The sequence below is a fragment of the Labrus mixtus genome, chromosome 23 (assembly GCF_963584025.1).
Source record: "Labrus mixtus chromosome 23, fLabMix1.1, whole genome shotgun sequence".
Taxonomy (NCBI): Eukaryota; Metazoa; Chordata; class Actinopteri; order Labriformes; family Labridae; genus Labrus; species Labrus mixtus.
The window spans coordinates 13,953,191-13,972,839 of NC_083634.1; the positions used below are offsets into that span (position 1 = coordinate 13,953,191).

The 19,649-nt window shown below is 40.9% G+C and overlaps 1 protein-coding gene across 3 annotated transcripts in view; it reads right to left on the reverse strand.

The window, feature by feature from the left end:
• The window catches only part of LOC132958292 (pyruvate carboxylase, mitochondrial-like), a 275,195-nt gene that overhangs the window by 56,851 nt on the left and 198,695 nt on the right, over positions 1–19,649 (reverse strand). For all 3 annotated transcript variants that reach the window (XM_061031022.1, XM_061031024.1, XM_061031023.1), the window contains exons 13-14: positions 1,876–2,020; positions 871–960 (exon numbers count right to left, since the gene is read on the reverse strand). In XM_061031022.1, the coding sequence (XP_060887005.1) occupies positions 871–960; positions 1,876–2,020 (235 nt within the window). The remainder of the gene's footprint in view (positions 1–870; positions 961–1,875; positions 2,021–19,649) is intronic.

Consider the following 19,649-nt stretch of genomic DNA (forward strand, 5'->3'; position numbering starts at 1 on the left):
CACATCTCTTCATAATTTTATAAGCGAGTACTTAATGAATATTTCAGCTTTAGTTTAACGCTCATAATTCACTAAGACACTCTAGCGTGTGTGTGTGTGTGTGTGTAACAACAAACACCCAGACAGCTCGACACAAGAGTCTAAGTGGCTCAACAAGCTCGTCAAAGAGCCCAGTCTGCCCGTTAGCCTTTCCTGTGAGACTTTAGGGGTGCTGGTGCAGAGCAGGGGGAGAATCACAGAACCCCAGCCTTCGCAAACAATGAACTGCACCCTCTCTTCACTGTACTCACAGCTCAACAGAGCACTCTGGGCCAAAGCCCTTTTTCCTCCCCGAGAGCTAAACTGAGCCATTTAGGAAGGCCTCTCCGCCTACAGCTATCAGACTGTTCGACAGCCCATTTGTCATTCGCCGGGTGCTTTTATCCAAAGTGCCCTACGGATCCACAAGTGTTTACATTTTTAGCATGGGTGCCTCGGGGGATATGGAACCGCTAACCCCTGCAGTGGGAGCGCCTTGCTAAATTAGTCCAAATGTAATAAATGCAGTAAGGATGATACATTGTGAAATCATTGAGGCAAAAGTCGATTGCATTTTGTAGTGATGCAACACTTCTTTTTTAAACGGGTTAAATGTAGGGTTAGATTATCGGTTACTGGTCTCGTTGACACCTTGCCCTACACACAGAACTGCTCTGTGAAAATACAGTTATTTCATTATTGCATTGCTGATGATCAGTGGAACAGAACGCCTTTGAAGGTTAGGTGCAGCGATGAACCATATACTAAGAAGCTGTTTCAAGTTGTAACCGGTTCAGCAAAATAAGAGTACTGTGTGAAAACTATGCTCTAAGGTGCATTTGATTGACATACCCATGGTGACTGGAGGAATGACGGGGTCTATGGAGGAGGGCTTAGCCTTGACCGGGATGGGTGTGGTTGGTCCATTTACCATCACATGACCTGTCACAAAAACAGAGAATGACAGTCAGATACAGTCAGTGGGGGTCAGAAGAAAAAAAAAACAGCCAAGAAGCTAGAAATGCATTTTTTTTTTTTTTGGTTCAAAACTGGAGAAGACGTTTCATCTTGTCCAAACATGGTGATCGAAAAAAAACGTTTTGTGGCATTTGAGCAAGTGTGCAGACCTATCTTCTTCTTCAGTCTGTTTTTGGTACTGCTCTGTGTGTAACTACTCTTTTTTTTGTTGCATGTATTTAAAGAGCATAGTCATTTTTGCTCCTTTTAGTACCTTTATGTTATACAGCACAGGTTAGAAATTGGGGTCATGTCCATCCCACTTCAAGCTACTAACCCAATTAACAATGTAATATAAGTTCTAATGTCAATGCTGTTATTAGATCCATTATATGCTTTAAAAAGGTCACAGTAAGCCTCTTGTTCTACACCAAAGCCAGAATTTCATCATTCTTTTTCATTAGAGGTCCCCTACGGTCAGCTCAGCTGTTATTTACAGACTTTTACTTCCTGGTTAAAGGCTCATCAGAAGACTATGAAAGCTTCACAAACAATTCGTAATTGATAGTCAATATGTGGTAGTTGGGCTGCTGTTGGTCTGATAACCACTGCTGATTGAAAGTGTATGGCTCATTTAGATCAGATTAGAGCTACTTTCTTTCCTAAAATATGTGTGGGAAACACAGTGACATGACTTGCAAAGAATAATTTCTGCTGACAATGTTTCCCTTTTTTTAAATAATTACTTTGGATTTTTATTCTCCAAGTAGGACCTAAAAGAGCCACAACTAGTCCCAAAAGAGCCACATCGGGTTGAGTATCACTGATTTAGATGATTTGAAAGTAGCCTTTGTTTGAATGTGTGTGATGTGTGTGTGAGTGTGCCGCGTATGCACTGACCCAGGTAGTGCAGGAGCTTCTGGGCTCTGTTCTGCGTTGGTTTCAGGTTGAACAGGTCCTGGTTCTCGTCGATGAACTGGGTGTCCACGGTGGAGTGGAGGAACTGGTGGTTGGAGAAAACATTCTGGAGGAACGGGATGTTGGTCTAGAAATGGAGAAACAGATGAAAAAAAAAAACCCAGAGTGTCATTCTGCTGCTTCTTTTAGACGTCTTAAATAGCTCCTGCACAGACAGAGTAAATACAAGCACAAGAAGACAGAAGAAGCAGTGAAGACAACAATCACTTAGTGCGTTCTCAGGTCCTACTCTGCAAGTCAATCTCTTGATAGAAAAGAAAGCAGCAGAAAACATTTCACCTAAGAGCTGGTGTTAAACAGTCTTTTGTGAAAGTGCATACAAAGATTAAACACTCATTTCCAAACACGCAAATACTGCAATCGCAAACACCGAATGCAAATAAGTAAGCATGCTAAACACTGCATAATCTCAGCTTCAGGAGACAAACACACACGTGTGGGGAAGAGGGGGGAAGTCAACTGTTAAAACTAATTACTTTCTATTTCGACTTTGTTGTTGTTTGTTTGACTCAGAACTATTATCATACCAATTAAGCTCTGTAAATGAACAAAGACAGTGAAAGAGAGAGGGACAGAGAGAGACATAATTGCTGAAGTTAATTTCAATACTTGATTTGTTTCTGATTTTTTTCACTCTTGTAAGCCTTTCTGAACCATGTCGGAGACAGATTTGAATTGATAAATTGTTAAAAAAAGGCAGAGGAAGTGAATGAAGGGGGCAAAAGAGGAAGTAGACTGACAGGAAGAGGAAGAGGGATTAGTAGAACAAAAGGCAGAAATAGGTGGAGGAGCGTTCGTGGAAGGAACGAGAGAAAGGAGGATATTTTAATGTATTCTTGGAGCAGCTTTGGATGTGTTCATCACTGCTTAATGTCCCAGAGGGACGACAGAAAAGTGAAGGAATGTAAACAGTGTGAAAGGATTATTTCTCAAAGTCTGCTATAAGTGTCTTTGCACGAGACCCTAAATGTCAGAGAGCGAGTCATAAGCGGTATTTAAAAAGAAGAAAACCCCTGCCACTCATGACCGAGCATTCAAGTATGCCTTTCATTTAGAAATGCACAACACGTACAACAGGAGCTCAGAACTTCGACAGAAACAGAGTCCCTGAAGACCGCACTGGTATGGGGAATAAAGCAGCTCCGTCTAAGCCTACAAATGTACCATCCCCATCACGGTCGGTTGAAAGGCCCATAAATAGATCGCTCACTCACAAAAGAGAAGTTAGAACACAACACAGATTTAAAGAAAATGCAAGCACAATAGTTAAACTTTCTCAGATGGTCTACATTTACAACCACAATTTGAGCGTTTAGCTGACAGTCAAATAAAGAGCGACTTCAAATAATTGCTGCACACAATCACTGAGGAAGCCCATAATTGGGAGAAGGGAGTTGAGCAATAAACAAATCACAGAGACACACACCTCATTACCAGCACTGAGAGAGAGAGAGGGAGGTGTAGCAGAAAGATCAACGAGCTCGGGCAAATAAAAACATGTTGGTCATACCAATAGAGCCAGAATGAGATGTACACAGTAATAATGAAACACAGGGTAAAGGAACGGAGAGAAGGAATATATATATCTCTATGTTTAATTCATACGACAATCGACGATGAATTCCAGAGAGGGAGTTGCTTGGTCAATCTTAAAAAAGCAATAAAGTGCAATGAATAGTGACAAATTGAAAGTGGGAGCCAAAGCTAGGTACATCTCCTCAGGCGTTTGCATTCACAGTACAGAGAGGGGAGAGGATTTCATCTTCACAGACAAACACACACAAAATGACACTGTGCTCTCAGCCTGCTGCTACAGGAAGGAGAAAGAGAGGAGAGCTGGGGGATTCACTGCTGCACTGCCAAGCCCCGAGCAAAGGAGCAAAACAGAAAGAGATTCCTGCCCGATGCTAAAACTACTGTAGCACTTCAGAAACCTGGGGACATCTTATTTCTTCCATTTAGAGTTTCTGACAAAATATGGGCATTAAAAATTGAGCCGGCCATTTAAATATATGTCCTATTGTACATTCCTTTACAATGAGAAAAGGACAGCCTAACGCAGACATGCCATTTGGTACACTGCATGTCATTCTTACAACAAAACACTTTATTGGCTCTCCATTTTATAGACTGTTTGATGGGCTGTTAAAACAAATTGAATCATCCATTTCTATGCCATTTGATTCTCCCTGACTAAAATAAGACACTCCTCTGCCCTCAGCAGTGAAGAAATAAAGACACACATGTTCAACACTTTAAGTGTTATTTATCATTTAAGTGGGTCTCTGGCAGGTCAACACTTACTTTTCTCAAGGCTAGCAGTAACTTTTTAGTCTTAATCGGTGAGTGACCTCCCTTAATATTCCACAAACATAGGCTGTTTTCGAAACCGCATACTATACTACTAGTACATACTGATTTGGCCAAAATGCAGTATGCAGTATGCGAACAACTGCGAGATCCGCAGTATGCCAAAAACACCAGGATGTCATACTGATTCGGGAAAAATGTACAGTATGCATCGGACCAGTCTACCTAGCGTACTGTTTCCCACAATGCAAAGTGCCAGGTCAGAGATCAAAATGCCGGAGCGCAGCTGTTTGAACTCGTCGGAGGCGGTGACTGATTATCTTGCCACATTATGAACCAATAACAAATATGACATGTCCATATATTTATATGTCTTACCACCTCGTATTTTCCTGCTTTGTAGGCTGTACAGTGTATGTGTCACAGCTGGACAAGCAGCTGCAATTACAGGGTGCTTTGCTTGCTCTATTACTACAAATTATTCACAGCTGAGTAAAAGCAGTTTAACCGTGCCAAGCATACTGTAAAAATAACCGACGACTGGCTGTCATACTACATACTACTGTTGAACTCAGTATACAGTATATACTGCATACTGATTTAGATAGTAGTATGTAGTACGCGGTTTCGAAAACAGCCACAGTCTTTATTAATGACCAAACATGGCATTGTATTCTTTTTATTAAGTCTCCTAAAATATGAAGCCATGTCATTTATAGTGTGCTTTTAAAGATTGTAGCTGAGCAACACAAAACTAAAATAATACTAATGAAGTGCAAACAGCGCTCTCTGTAGGGATTTCCCTATTTATCAAACAGGAGATTACCATATCTCTTGACGTACTCACCATTTGGTAAATAAAACCTAAAAGCATAAAAAAACAGAGAGTAGGAGCAGATCTTCTCTTTCCACATGAAAAATACTTTTTTCTTTTCTCATTCAGGCTGTAGCTGAACCACTTGAGTAATGGAACTTTTCTGGTTTAAGCTGTAACTATCCAGAGATTAGCTCGGTCAGTAACCTCTTCTACTCCTGGAATTCTTTCCTCCACCTTGTCTGCGCTCTGTCCAAAGTTCTGCAGCACAAAGTTATGTGCCTGAAGTGTCTGGGATAGAGGACTCCTCAAAGACTTTTGTGATATTATCGGTAATTTGTAGAATTGAATGTCAAAGGGCAGGGTGGAGTGTGCTAACAGCTGTTAGGTCCTCTAGCACCTCGTAGACGGCTAGCGGAGCTTCCCCTCTTGCTGGATTTCCTTGGTGGCATGTTGTCAGAATGGAGGCCTCGGTGTGCGAAGATAACTAAAATTGTCAATGCTGGAGTGCAGCAATGTGGAATGTGCTTTGTGAACTTTGTGATAAAAAAAAAAACACATCATATAACTCTCAAAAGTCAAATGAATGTAATTTGCATTAACTGATGTAGATTTATGTACATGGGTGATTAGGTGTTGGATTGGTCATCTGAGTGTTGATGAGTAACTTGTGTTTTTGTTGTCTGTAGCAGTGAGTTGTGTGGGAGTGTTATGGCCTTGGGGCACTTTGATGCTTCACCTGCACAGACTTGAAATTTTCCCTCTCCTTTAACATCACCATCATATATGATTCATGTGTGTAAACAAACACACTAATGCATGCACAGAAGGGGGTAAGCAATCAAAGGAAAAAGGCAGATGCACAAACATTGGCTATGAATAAAGAGAGGGATGATAGACACCATATATCCATGGAGGTTTGTGCTGTATCAGATCAATGTGTTCATTATCAGGCTGATCTGTATTATACATGCCTGTGGCTAGAGCACCATCCCTGATTTGGATGCCCTGTAACAACCGCTTGGCTACAGCTTTCACTGCAATGCACACGGCATGCAAAGCACATGCATGTACACACACTTTCTTGCCGCTGAGGATTATGTCTCCGGCTCCAAAAACACTTCTCGGTTTACAAACAAGAACATAAACACACACCTACTAGATGTATTAGTTTAGAGGGAAAGTAAAAAACGTCTGAATGTAAATTAGTGCAGGAACAGGCTCTCATTTCCACACACCTACGCACAATTCTACTTAGTCACACAGGGCTCAGTGTCAGAAGTCACTGCCTCATTTTGGTGCAAAAGAAAACACTTGTTTAATACACCAAAAAAAATGACACTGGATCCTGAGTTCCTCACACTATTATTTCTCTCAGCAGCTCTGTCGATCAGCAGAGTAGTCCGTTTACTGCTCCTCTGCTCACAGCAGGTTGTTATCACTCTTGATGCAATCAGCTTTACTGGTGATTGTGAGGGCAACATAGTGAGCTAAGTATTGATGTCATGGGCTGTTGGCTTGACTGCTAACATAAGGACTCAACAACATAAAACAACTTCGAGGTAGAGCTAGAGTAAGTAAAACTTTAGGATGAGGAAAATAAAAAGATTAGAGCCTGACCGATTTATCAGCCAGCCGATATCAGCTTATCAAGTGACTATCAGTATCATCTGATTTTATAGGGGGATATACATTGATATTAATAGATTTATTCACAAATCAAGTTGTATTTTATTTGAGCATCATTGTATTACACTAGCAGTTCTCTTTCTTGTTGTCACCAGTGTGCTATATGGATTACAACAAGCATTATCACTCTTCAGTGTCAAGCGTTGATGCACGTACATGCGCGTTTATTTCCAAGTTGAGCGACCATCCTGTCTTCATTAAATATCTTTTTCACAAGTGTTTGATTCGCAACAAATGTGTAAACCTATATTTATCTATCTCTACAGATTGAACATAGATCTATGAAAGCTATCGGCCGATATAAGATTTTTTTCTTCTCCCCAGTATCAATATCGGTATCGGCTCCATATCGGTCGGGCCCTAAAAAAGATCACATTTTTGTGGGGTTCTTCTGTTCATGAGAAGTTTCTATGTGGGTGATATGCAGAGAATTTACACCTGACAGTAAAATGCAGTCTGGTTATCTCTAAGGACGGGCTGTTGGGCAGAATATCACCTGCTATTTTATGTATTCTCGTTGTCTACAATCTGTCAGCGCCGGGGTTAGAAGTCATTTTTCACTCAACAAATCAGGCGAGTAGTGGGGTAGACAGCAGCAAATAACAGACAGGTGTTACCATCCAGACTGCTCCCAGTTTTCCTGTGTATATAAAACTTTATAACTCTTGAATTGACTGGAAATAAAAGCTGAGTCATGTTTTTTTTTATCCCATGGGCATCATCTAACTTAATGTAAACAGACAGAATGGAACTTGAATGAGAATGTTCAGCTGTTTGATGGATCTGTTACAATCTGCAAAAGACGAGTGTGCATGTTTTTCCTAACACATTTTAAGTATCTAACACATCGTGCAATTTTCTCTTGCTTTTAGAGTGCTGCTAAAAACCACAGTTATGTTTCATATTCACGCCTGAGCTAAACCAGCTCCTGTACCGACACTAATCTGGACCTCAATGCTTCCCGTTGTGTAATCCTCTTTTCTGCTGCAATAATGGACACCAAATTACTGTAAGAACAACAACCTGAGGTACAGGAGGAAATTTTAAGAACCACATCATTTTAGACTCATCATCCTCAATTTCATATCATGCTTTTTGGCACACCTTCTATTTCTCTATTTTAAACCTTTGGGCTGACTGTCTTTGTTGAAGTTATAACACAGGACAGGTCGATTTCAGGGTCAGGGTCAATGTCAAACACCATCCTCCCGTTAAGTCTAAGTTCACTAAGGCCACGGTTCTCAGCAAATGTAACGTAAAAGATTATTCACGGCACAAGAAAAGTTAAAGACAGAGGGTTCTTATTTTGTGAACCCTGTGCAGTGAGCAGTCAAGTACATCCTGTTTTTATTGATTAAAGAAACAAACTCTAAACTAAATGTCCTGTGTGTTTATATTATAGGTGTTTGTTAATGTCATTAAAACAATTTGAGTCGCAGTTGGCAACATTTACAACAAAAAACCTTTCCCTCTGCTGCATCCCTTCGCTTAGCCCCTCCCACCAAAGTACACATCAAACATGCACACCGCCCGTTGTCACTGTAAGAAAGTAAAAACTTGCTGACTACTGATCAATTTTGATGCCAATAAGTTCAAAGGTAGCATCCAGTGTGTGCAGCACAGTTGCTGTGATCTCAACACCACCGAGGGGACGAGTTAGAGCAAGGAGAGAGAGAGAGAGCTGCACAAGGAAGTCAGCACAAGAGTCGCTGTTATTGGCCAGTAACTTGCAAGCTAACCCCGAGTGGCCCTTTGACCTCGACCTGATGGGTTCTAACTAAAACTAAATCCAAAGGGGCGGGTACTCACAGGCCGACCGCCTACTGTAGCTTTAAACTAAGATGAGCAAATGTCAACATAAAAGAAGTCAGCGTCATAGCAAACAACCGTACCTCACAGGCGTAAGATAACAAGAAAAGTCACAAGACAAGACATGCAACATTACAAAGAGGTTGAAAAAAAGCAGAGCTGTTTTTCCCACTGCAGCACAAGTGCCATCTCAGCTCCCTCCTGTTTTTGGCTTTCATGCAGGAGGCTGATTACCTGCATACAAAATGCATTTTTAATGGGATACAAATCTTCTGTGTTTAGTCACATGTCGGGGAAGAAAACAGATCGCACGTCAAGGACACGTGAGACATTTCATACAGCTCCGAGGGGTGAGTCCCTCCAACACACAAATATGGAGTTACTTTATACAACACTGGGTTCAAAAGCAGTATCAGAGACAGCACAGGAGGAGATTTTAAGTTTGGGGTTTTAAAGCTTGTCTCACAGTTCTCAGTATTACGCACAAATGCACATCACACGCTGTGTCTTCCCCCAACACAAACACGGGCTCTCTCTGTCACACACAAGCCTCCACGCTCCCTCAGTGATTAGGAGTTGAATAGGGGAGCTGTCAGGTCATTCGTCTTTTCGCTCTCTCCTCTCCTCCTCCGTCTCCCCTATCCCCATCCGTCACGCCTTAACCACTGGCCTGGACACGTAAACAAGATCATCACACACACACACACACACACACACACACACACACACACACACACACACACACACACACACACACACACTAGGGAGTGAGCACAGAAAAGGCTTGTGGGGGACATCTCACACTCATATCAGCTACAAATTTACTGAAGAAGGCAAGACAAACCCAGAATAAACACACACACCCCTCTCTCTTTTATACATGTCATGACTAGCATACAAACTCCAGCAAATATTTATGATGAAGCCACACATGGACAATCGCACAAACACACATTGGTACATGTGTTGATAAAGGACATAATGTTAATTCTCAAAAGAGATGGTTTGATTTTAGTTTGTGGCCTTGCAACCGACCCATGTCATGTTGGAAGGAAATGTGTGAAAGGTTTTGTTTTTTTTAAAGCACATCTTTGCGTCTTTTCCGTATCTGATTGCACCATTCATGTCTCCAGAGGAGGAATGAGGAGGTCAAGGTAACAGCACTGATGATCATTTTCTTTTCTGACATGACAAATAATCGTGACCACACCCCACCCTCTGTGCTTCTTTTCCATTCCCTCTTCCTCTTCAAGGTCCTGCCCCTAATTCTCTGCTCAGTTTCTAATTGTCTCTCCATTTCCTACGTCTTCTCTTCTTACTAAAATAAACTGATTACAATTCATCGTGAAAACCCACTTCATCTAATTCAAGTGGCCTTTACATCCTTGAAATACACCGGAAATGTTTTACTGCCAAAAGGAAAGACAAACCACAGCCCTCACCCCCGTCTTACTACCCGCACTCATTACAAAGATAACAGATCTGTGCATGACTATTTCATGGCTGTGCGCCTAAAAATTAAATCTGGATTCAGTGTTTGACATTTGCCATGGGGCTTTTTCCCCACTGAAATAAAGAATGTGATTGGTGATCTTTCCAGTAATAACCGCTATCACTGCTCCGCGGCAAAGCAATTTTCACCTTACAGTTCATCTTGGGAGCTGGGCCCAGGAATATTTCCACCTTAAATAGGCTGATAAAGTCTGAAAAAAATCCAAAATAATACAAATAGATGCTATGACAGGCAGCTTTATGTGCATACATGCATCTGTGCTCCTGAGGTTTCATGACTATACAGTCCGTTTTAATCTGGTTTTAACTTCTTATGTGTAATTCTTAATCACTACATTAAGCAATGGACATGACGGAAGAGGAAAGGAAAGTTATATTTGTCCAAAATACTTTGTCAGGCTAAAATACTCTGACAGTAAGTGAGGTGAGGACTTTCTAATGTGTTTCAGTTTTATCCATTAGTGGGCTGCGACTCTGTCCATGGTGCTGAACTCCCCATAACTCCAAGATAAAGGATGTCACTGCAGGAAAGCAACAGCAATGATGTCACACTATCTTCAGCATACAGTGTTCAATATATACACTGTTTTTTAAAACATTGAACTTGATTGAACAATAAATAATTCTTTTTGCTCCCAAAGGAAAGTGCTTGTCACTGAACCTAATTTGCTTCAATGTTTGACAACTCACAGGAAATCCATTTGGTGTAAAAGCAAATATTGTGTTTTGAGTTAAAGGGACTGACAGTTTTCCTCCAACGCTCTGAAATACATCGAGGTCTGTAACCACTTACATTTCAATCCCAGACAGTTTATAAGGGTTGCCGAAGTTCATACTATTCCCTAGGGACCAGTAAGAGTAGATCTTTGAAATTAAAGCTGAAGCTGATGATAAGGCACGGTGATAAAAGTGGAGATAATAAATGTAAATTCCCAAAGCAGACACAAAATACCCTATTAAGTTTGAAATATTCTTCAAAGAATCGGGCGGTTTCCTTACACCCAGGTGAGATACATGCACCGGGACAGCTAACATGAGCCATGCTTCCTGGAACGGTGTGACTCAGACTCATCTGCGATCAACAATCGAGGCGTTGAATTAGTTAAAAGGAGGCCTTCTCAGTCTCTGGCTGGGACCCTGGGATGTGAGCTTATTAAAACAGATAGCTACTTAGTGGTATTTTGGGAATCCTTAAGCAGTAGGCCGGTGACGCATTAAACGACTTGTGCTGTACTCCAAACCCACAGAGTGTGCCGTCTCAGACTGATAGCAGCTGTTTGGTCTAACGTGCTAATATAACTCGAACTTGTGAATGATTGTTTCATACAGTAGTTTGTTGCCAAGATGTAATAAAATCAAGTAGAATTGTTTTGTTTTGTGGTAGGACATTGTAAGAACTGACACCATAGTTTCCTTCCTCTTTGAACTGTTTGCATATCTCTCTACCAAAATAAAGCCACAGACTCTCGATTAAAGTTTCTTTTTTTTTAAAATCAAAATCAACACATAAACCCCCCTTTAAAAAAAACATACGGGCTGAGCCCAGGGTAGTCCAGAGAGTTTTCAGACAGCATAAAAGCAGCAGGAGATCTTCAACCTTTTAAAGCCTGTGGAGAACATTAGGAATTCATAGCTTCACTGTAGGATTCCAGCTCAATAAACCCTATTACTACCCCGATCACATGGACTCGCACCAGAAGCAGAATGGAATCCTATTTGGCCTTAAATCATAGGATAAAGTGATATTCTGCAACAAAACAGGCCGGCTAAACAGATTAGGTTTTAACAGTGGCAAGAGTTTTCAGCTCTGCAGCTTTTGGCAGTACGATGAATTTAATTTGGATATACATGCTGGCTCATTCGAGTCCACTTTTCTTTTTTTTTTTTTAAGACTAGCGTCGGCAGATGAGCTTCAGGCGCTGGGTTTTAAAGGAAGAAAAGTTTTAATGGCAGGTCTTCTGATGGACTCTTACTCATGTCAGTGGATACTTGTTAACCTGTCAGAAGTGAGAGGGAATTTGAGTTTTAGGGTTGATGTGCAGTTTAATATCTGCTCCACCAGCAGCAGGTTACATGGATGTGGTTTGAATTCTAACTCAAGCAAGCTTCTCCGGTGTATTTTCAATGAACAAACTCACAGCATGCTGGGATAGATTAAAGCTTTTGAAAATGTTTTTAACTCGGGAATGGAAGATTAAAAGTCAAAGTTTTGCTCATATCTGCTTGAATATATTGAAGCAAAGATTAAAAGAGTTGTCAATTAAATTAAGTAACTAAACTTAACTCTTTCTTATCTTACTTCTGGTGCATAAAAGACATTATTTTACCGTTGTAGCATGGACAATTTATGAATCTTATATCTTCAGGTTTCTATTCTGTGTAGGAGAAACTGTTATCCCTAAATTCCCCCCAGGGATTAATAAAGTGTTTGTGTTACATATTCTGATTATTATTAGTGACAAAAGAAATGTGACTTTGTACGTGAGAACATCAGGAATTAAATTGATTCAATAAACCATATGAAAAATTAAGAGATGATTGACAGGTGGATAGTAGACAAATGAAGGGATGGATATGTTAAACTCCAGAGGTGGCCCCTGAACACGGCCCGCCTCCTCCGTCTTTTGGATCCCTGAGGAAACTGCTGTGTTCCCTTACACTCTTCTTGCTTTTCTTCTTGTTTGTCTCTCATCTTGTTTGTCTCCAATGCTCTCTGAGCCTCTTCCTTTTCTTTTTATCTGAATTGTTTGTAACTCTAACTTTGACTTCTGAAGTTTCTGTGATTTACGTCTATTTTTCGGAGACACTTTCTAAGATTTTGAACTTTTATTATTAGAGTGAAACTAGCAGGCAAAACGACTGCAGGAAGAAGCTTTGAGAATTTGTAGCTAACAATTAAGCATAGAAGAGTTAACTGTGGTGCTAGAGATGAATTCTGAAGTTATGACCTTCAATTTCAAGTCCTAAAGAAATACTTTGAAAGACTATTTTCAAACACCAGCTCTGGTTCGCTTTGGGTCAATAATGTTACAGAATGTTTCAATCATGGCAGTAAATAATGTTTTACCCCACATGAGCAGATAGGAGTGTTCACAATGACAAAACAAACACAACGACTTTAATATCATGATCAGAGAATGACTCAATGGATTAGAAATGAAAAACACATTTTCTAAAAATCTACAATTAAGAACTTTTTTTTGTTAAACTAACTCATTTTCCAGCTGCACCATAAAGGTGAGAAGACTACAAGGGTGAGCAAGACAGGATGCAGTGAGTCAGATGTCTCTTCAGAAAGATCAAAGTAAACAGCGTCCCCCTTATCACACTGTGAAAGATGTCTGTGAAAAACTCAAACAGTTCCACTTTACCATCTCGATAATGGCCTTGGTCTCATCTAATGATCTTGCCGTTTCAATGACTGCTGTCAGCGGTGAAAAGATTTATCCGTGTACCCACAGTCATAAATATTGAGCAAATAGCTGGACTCCTGTTTAAATAGATAACCAAAATAGAAGTGTTGACTCAACCAGCACAACCACATCCAATCGTTGCTTTTCCAGCTATGGCTCAGCAGGATGCCTTTAATCCCGAAACAACCAGTCTCTATTTTCAGGGAGCAGGGGAGCCCAGAACACCACATGACTAATAGCCGCCTCTTATTTACCCAATGTGCTAAAACTGTCAGCACAGAACATCATGCATTATTCATGTCAATATTTTTTTGTTACAGATTAATTTAGGTTGCTTGTCTTTTTCTAGTTTAGTATTTATAGGTTTTTTCACATTTGGTTTGGTTAACGCTGTTTAATTTAGAGCCCCCGATCCTCCTGCTGCCGTGCTGTGTTTGGGTGCTTGTCATGAGCGCTGTCCGTGGTGCTGAAATCGCTGTCCGGCAGAAGAAGCTCAGACAAAGTTACAGACTTTTATAGAGAGCGCATGTGAAACCTGGCAGCCTTCAATTAAGTTGTGTGCCAGTAAGTCCAGCCAGTGAGTCAGCATGAGCAACGCCAGGGCTCTGGCACGTTTGAACTGAGAGCAGGCTGCTTAGAAATGGCATCAGTTACACCTGTGTTTAACAGGTCAGAATGTCCTACTGTGAGTAGAGTATTTAGCTATGTTTAGTTGCATACTAAATAATCCAATCATAATGCCATTAAGGCGGTGTAAACAACAAACCCTGACTATGTTTCTGCAGGTATTCTCAAAAAAAAGCATAATCCCACCAAGGTATTTGCACTTAGTGTCATTATTAAAGAGCATTTCAGTCATTTCAACACCTTAATCCTGCTATGACTGTATACTGAATAGCATTTTGCGGCACATTCATTCCCTCTGCTTGACGACACATGCCAAAGATGTCAGCTGCCGAGACACACTCGACTCTGCATCGCGTTGACGAGCACTCTCTCGGCTACACCACAAACCTTGCGTGCTTCAAGTGCAATTTAAAGAGTGGCACGTCTTTCTTTGGAGAGAAAGTCTCTAAACATGCTCGACTATGCTGAAAGCAGAGTTTCATTGTTCAAAGGAAAAATAGCCACAAGGAGGAATCGTAGTAATGTGGTGACAGCAGAAAAAGGTTGTGCATCTGTGCTGTGAAATATTAATATTACATTTAAGGGTGCAGGCAATCTTTTAGAGATATATTCACAAAGACAAACAACCCAGCAGTTCCCGAGCTAATTGAAATTAACTGCTGCATGTTTTAAGGGAAACAATTATACAACAGTAGAAAATCTTCTCTACACTTCCTAACTTTGGATTTCAGCATTTAAAAGACTTTTCTGACAGCATTTTCACTTCCTTACAGATTTGTATTGATTTAAAAAATCCAAAACAAAAAAGGGTGTCATCTTAAAAGGCTTTTACCCATTAATGTTATTTCCTCTGATGGTGAATTCCAGCAGCACTTATCGCATTAAAGTAACCCACTCGTGAAACATTTGGCTTGCATACTAGATTATTTTTTTCTTCAAAACAACATACTCTTGAAGTAATTTCTGCGCTGTGCCTTTAAGTCAGAGTGGATTTGTCAAGGTTTTACACTTAAAGCAATATAGACAAATGGGGCCCAGCATGCGTTCCTCATACTTCATTGACTGCTGCCCATGGCTGGTAAAACTCTGGCAGCAGTAACAGGGAAATCATTTGGAAACACTATTGCTAATGCGGGGGAAATAAATAAAAGCACAATGACATGTAAACGGCTTCAAGAGCAGAAACACAAGGTGAAGTTGTGTGTGTGTGTGGGTCTGCCCTTGTCTCTCATTATCACTATATTGAGACAAATAGAGGTGGGGGGGATCTGCCCTTCGATCTAAACCTCTGCACCATTTACCCCTGACATCACAGCTGAGCAAGGGGTGTGAGCGTCTGTGCGTGCGAGGTTCATTTAGCCTTTGAAGAGGTGTGTGTCTAACTGCAGGGTGTGCTGGTCATGTCCTGATTTGTGTGACATCATTGTACGTTTGTGTGTGCAATCATGCGATCATGCCGATCTCTGAGTGAGCGTGCGTGCTCAATCATGCTCAGGAACACTGTGCCTGTGTTGAAAATAGATTGTGTGAAATGTATGCTCCATGTGTGTCCATGTGTGTGAGTGTGTGTGTGTGTGTGTGTGTGTGTGTGTTAATGGGAGCAGTTGACACACTGGTGATTATGTACGACATGTTTGTGTGCACAGGCGTTCACTGAGTGTATGTGTTGTTGTGCGTTTCAGTGTTGCCTAAATTTAGCGGCTGTGCCTCAAACTCACCGTGACTCATACACAGACAACACATTTGCGCTCGCTTGATGGCGAACCGGCCAAATGACAGATGAACATAAGTGGAGGAGAGGTGTTCACGTTATTCGTTTAGCTGATTTTCTCTTTCCGTCACAGACAGACACACAATCACATTGACATCATTGTTGTTCTTAACGATCTTTTCAAGGTTTCATCCTCTGATTAAACACCCCGTGTTACTACCTGTCTGCTTTCTGATGGTTGGCATCAAACACACAGTGAAGGGAACATTCAGAAATAACAATACTTTTGTATGGCTTCCCTTTAGTCTTTGGAATCTGGCCAAGTAATATGTTATGCATTCCTACTTTTAAAAGGGCAAATATACATATATAGCTAAAAGAATATATGGCTGTCTCTTTATATTCCAGCACATTGGATTCAAATGAAGCAAAGACTTTGAGGTTAAAGGTGCCCTGTGGAGTTTTGTGTCAAAGAAACAAAAGATAACTCACTACAAACTTTTCTATAGAGGTCTTCAGATATCTTGGATGTATTTCTTCCCGATAAAAAAGTAGCCAAGATGAACTTTTAAGGTATTTAAGAGTGGTAGTTCAGTTCAGCGTTTTTGAAGGTGCATCTATAAAGTAAATACTTCAACCCAGAGTTGTTTCCAGTTTGTTGACATCACATTTAAGTTGACAAGGGAACCAATTTGCATTACAAAATTAAAAAAAAAAAACATTTTAGATTAATTCAGCCCGGGGTCAGTGGGCCAACTTCCCTGCAACTGTTTTACTTTGAGGGCTAATTTGGCCTGACCGCAGCAGAGCTGGTGAGGCCCTCTCTCTGATTAACTGCAGCATCTCTCAGAATGAACTGCAAAGGATCCTGCCAATCTCTGTTTAGCTCCCAGTCCTAGAAAGAAAAAAGGACACACTCTTGGCTTTTCCACTTTATCACAATTGATCTGTGGTCAAAGGAAATGTTCTGCGATAAAAAGTCTTTGACCTTTCGCCCTATAGATTTATATTTCCGTGACACTAATTTAATCAAATCAGATCAGCAGGTAAACTGATTTTGAGTTACTCTAGCTGAAAGTGCAGGATACATTCTTCATATGTAAACCAAAAGTCAGTCAGTAATGAGATTTTCTCCTGACTGGTGAACTCACTCCATCCATCACCCAGCAGTAGGTCATGTTAGTTTATTTCATTCAGCAAGGTCACTCTGCCTGACGAGAGGACCGGGTGCCAAACCACTCGAGGTTTGATTAATTGTGAATCAACGAGCCATAAAGGCGAGCGCTGTAAACGCGGTACGATTGGCCGGAAAGATATATCAAACTTCCCCTTCGAGGACCTTGCTTTGAGGGAGGTCTGGCATTGCTTCGGTTAAAAATACACCAGGCAACAGGAGGGGGGGGAAATGAGGGTGACAGTAAAGAGGGATAAAAATAACTCAAAGAAAGAGAAATGGAAATGGGATAAGAAAGTTGATGCTTGAAAAGGCCGAGATAAATAAGCAGGAGGGGCAGATGGAGGACGATTGAGGAGATGGAGATGTGAATTAAGGACAAAATTGACTCCTCGGTGGAAAATGGGAGACATGAAAAACCAATTCAGCCATAGCACAACCAAATCTCCTTCTAGCATCTTTTTATCATTTTTTTTTTTTTATTCCCATCTTTCTATGTTTCATCTCCTGTGTGTGATTGTGTTGACAAAATGGACCTGCATGTATGTGAATGTTGGAAAGCGACTTAATTCCAACATCCAATATCTCAGGCATTATATGTTCTGCCTGAGCGATGGGACACACACACACACACACACACACACACACACACTCACTCAATCCCACAGACCATTTCCATTAAACAGCTATTTCCAGAGGATATCTGCGCGGTGGGGAAATCAAACTCTCGACCACCGTTTGAAGTGGTATCAGCTACACTTGTTCCTATCGCCATGCTATCACTCCTTCCGCTCGTACCCTACATCCTTCACTAACCCCTCTCTTCCTCACTTATCTCCCCGACGCCCCCCAGAGATCCTCGTCCTCCCCTCTCTTCCCTTCCTCTTTTCTCACATGTGGCCCCCTCTGTGCTTACTCCTTCTTAATCATCCTCCTTTGCTCCTCCTGTCATCCCGGTCAGACCCGGGGCTGCTGAAAGCGCCAAGAGCTTTGCTTCCACTCGTCATGAAGGACGAAGTGGATCTTCTCCTCTTCCTTCATCTCCTTTTCCTGATTCTATCCCCCTGACCCTCCATCAGTGGTGGGAGAAGTCATCAGATCCTCTTCTCATGTAAAGTAAGTAACACCACAGCTTTAAAGCAACAAGTCATCTAACCCAAGTTACGTCTCAGGTCGGCATTCAAATAAATGAATGAATACATCTTGTGCCAAAAGGTTGTCTTTTTCCATGTCAGTCTTCAAGTTAGTTTTATCCATAAGGAACCTTACAAACCTGTTAAATTAACATAATAAATTAACTTTGGTGATGTGACCAATCAGTCTTATGACACTGCAGTTGCACTCAGAGACCTTCAGTAGGCGCCAAGTGCACCAAACCAAATTCCTGTTTATTGTTGCTTTAAGTATTCTGTATAAGTGTGCAGTGAAGTATGACTCAACTGTAATTAAAAAAGTAAGATTTTTTTTTTTTTTTATAAAAGTAGAAAGGCGCTGTCATTAGATTTCTTCAGCTGTGTTTTCAAGATGCTGACAATCACACAACTGTCCTAGCGTACGATGGGGAATATGTCAGATTTTTTTTTTTTAAACCAGTTTTTTTCTGATCGTACATCAAAAGGACAAAACCATAATCAACCATGCTTGTCCTCGCTTGTTTTGGCACCTAGCACATCTTTAAAAACTGGTGATAGCAGTTTGATTTTTCGAGAGTAACTTTAAACTTTACTGTTTAAATGTGCAGCATTTAGAGTATTTACAGCTTCAAGACAGAGTTTATGGGACTGATTAGAAATAATCTTTAGTCCCCAATTTCACTTGTAAGGAACATGCTGCATAAGGCATTTCTGTATCTATGGTTTGCATTATTAATGGGTTTTGGAGGTCGGTTGTACAGAGGAAGAAACTACAACATAGCTAGGCTGTTGCAGTAAGGCAGCACATGTACCTACAAAGAGGTCCTTCTTGTTTTGGTCGTATTAATAGGTCCAATCAGAAAGGTTTAGAATAGTGTGCGGTATGAGCTGCTAAAGGTGGAAACTACTAGAACTGCTTTATTCAATGTATGAATGTTGCCTTTTTATAAAGCTAACTACTTTCTGTGTGGAAATCTGACAAGCATCCTTTGAATCCAGGGATACAATAAAGTAGATAATCAGATTACACAAAATGGAAATGCTCAAGTACGTTCAAGTATCTAATATATGTACTGTAGTAGTCTAGCTTATATTTAATACATTAACTTGCCTATTTTCTATTACTGCCTTTTGTTACTCATCTTCACTCTAGCCTGGTTTCCTCCTTTTTTCACTCCTCATCTCTCTTCCATGTCTCTCATTATTCCTCCTCTCCCCTCTTCCTTCTCCCACAGGATTCCATCTTTATTCTTCTCTTTCCTATTTTCCTTTTCCTCTGCGTTACCCACCCATCCTCAATCTCTCCTGCTCTTCAACTTCACTCCTCTCTCTCTCTCTCTCTCTCTCTCTCTCCTGCTCAGACCGATGCTCGATGCTGCCGGAGACGGATCACAATCCTCTCTTCTGCGTCTTGACGCGAATCACACACTCCCCTCTACTCCTCCACCAAGAGATAAGGACAAAGTAAGCCAAAAAAAGATCAAGGAAGAGCCAGAGGATAAAG